This window comes from Perkinsus marinus, assembly GCF_000006405.1.
Source record: "Perkinsus marinus ATCC 50983 genomic scaffold scf_1104296955602, whole genome shotgun sequence".
Taxonomy (NCBI): domain Eukaryota; phylum Perkinsozoa; order Perkinsida; family Perkinsidae; genus Perkinsus; species Perkinsus marinus.
In genome coordinates, this window is record NW_003207763.1 from 17,648 (window position 1) to 19,230 (window position 1,583).

The 1,583-nt window shown below is 47.4% G+C and overlaps 1 protein-coding gene across 1 annotated transcript in view; it reads left to right on the top strand.

Moving 5' to 3' along the window:
• Nucleotides 1-1,563, top strand: part of Pmar_PMAR022730 (Ethanolamine-phosphate cytidylyltransferase, putative) — a gene marked incomplete at its 3' end in the record, with an annotated part of 6,272 nt that extends 4,709 nt beyond the window's left edge. The window contains exons 3-11 of the mRNA XM_002775724.1: nucleotides 43-138; nucleotides 187-270; nucleotides 392-480; nucleotides 550-604; nucleotides 971-1,078; nucleotides 1,124-1,222; nucleotides 1,270-1,361; nucleotides 1,406-1,472; nucleotides 1,537-1,563. Coding sequence (XP_002775770.1) covers nucleotides 43-138; nucleotides 187-270; nucleotides 392-480; nucleotides 550-604; nucleotides 971-1,078; nucleotides 1,124-1,222; nucleotides 1,270-1,361; nucleotides 1,406-1,472; nucleotides 1,537-1,563 — 717 coding nt within the window. The remainder of the gene's footprint in view (nucleotides 1-42; nucleotides 139-186; nucleotides 271-391; nucleotides 481-549; nucleotides 605-970; nucleotides 1,079-1,123; nucleotides 1,223-1,269; nucleotides 1,362-1,405; nucleotides 1,473-1,536) is intronic.
• Nucleotides 1,564-1,583: the final 20 nt, after the last annotated feature.

Below are 1,583 nucleotides of genomic sequence, written 5' to 3' on the forward strand. Positions count from 1 at the left end.
TGGATGTAAGAGTCGTCCACTCGAGGGATTTTCGACTCTCAGAGGGTTCGTGTTGAAGTCGTGGCTGGAATCCACCCTAACAAGGAAATCCGTCGAGTGAAAGGAGGGGAATTCGTCTGTTCGGAAGAGGAGAAGGAGGTGATGTGAATAGCTATCACGTTTGTGACGCGCTAATGGGTTTTCCAGACGATGTTGAGGTCCTGTAAGTGGGTGGATGACATTGTGCACGATGTTCCTTACAAGCCCCTCACAGTGGAGTTCCTGGATAAGGTATTGTCTCCGTGACGCTAAATTATCTCGCGCTACTGGACGGGCTTCAGCAGTGCTGGGATTCTTCCTGCCAACACGCATCGTCGTTACCACTTGACTGTTGTTACCTTTTCTCCCTCAGCATCGCATCGATTATGCGGTGCATGGTGACGACATTGCCAAAGCCTCTGATGGTACCGATATGTATGGTTACGTCAAAGAAGCTGGAAGGTGAGAATCTTCATGTGGTCACTTTGTGGCATGCGAGATGACATCCCGCAGAGTCGTGGCTCCCCTCAGATACCGCGAGTTTAGGAGGAGCGAGTGTATCTCTACAACGACCCTGATCAATAGAGTAGTTTTCTGCTCTCGTCTGCGCCGTATTGATTCTCCTCTGTCCAATGATGGCACTGACCATCGGTATACTCTCTGTGTCGCACTGCTGCGGAAGTTGCGAACTGTTTCTTCGGTTCCGACGATTTCTTCGAAAAAACTCATCTTTACTGGTGATGTGAAACGGAATTATGACGGGAATTCGTGAAGCGTGTTATTTCGTATGAGCTGTTATTGATATTCATTCGATAATTGAACGAATCTCGAATCGGTTGCGACTGCACTTAATTTCGTTAATTGAAAGCTCACTATTGCATAATGGAAGAAAAGATTTGCGTCGCTTAGCGATTATACTGTGAGGTTTATAGGCTGTTCGACCGTTTCGCAGATTTTGGGTTGTTACCCCGGTGCAAACGCCAACGAGGCTTTCTCACTGACCAGCAGGAGGATGACCGAGTTTTCAAGGGGTTACAAGCCTATCGAGAGTGCCAGTAAAGTGAGTATTGAAGAGCTATGCTGATGGTTACAATCGTTTCCCTAGATTGTGTATATCTCCGCGGTTTGGGATTTATTGCACACTGCACATATTGAGGCTCTCCGACTCGCTAACGATGCTGTCAAAGGCGCTGACTATCTTCTAGTAAGTACTTGAGTATTTCGTTTAGCGTCTTGGGACTCGCGTTTTAGGTTGGCGTTAGACATGATTCTTCAGCAAATGGAGAAAGGGACAGGACGATCACATCTGATGGCGAGCGTGCGTTATCCTTGCTCAGTTGCCGGTAGGATCTCTGTGGCTCATGACGGTGTTCAGTTTCGGTTTCAGCTACGTATCTGACGTAGTATTACAAGCTCCGGAGCGCCCAAGTGCCGATTTCTTCAGAGCATTCAACGTAAGCTGGGGAATAGCTGAGATATGTTCGAATTTTCACTTAGTTCCATACGTGGTTCACGTAGGTAGTTATCCCACTATACGTTGAATAGTATGTGCTCCAAACGAACGG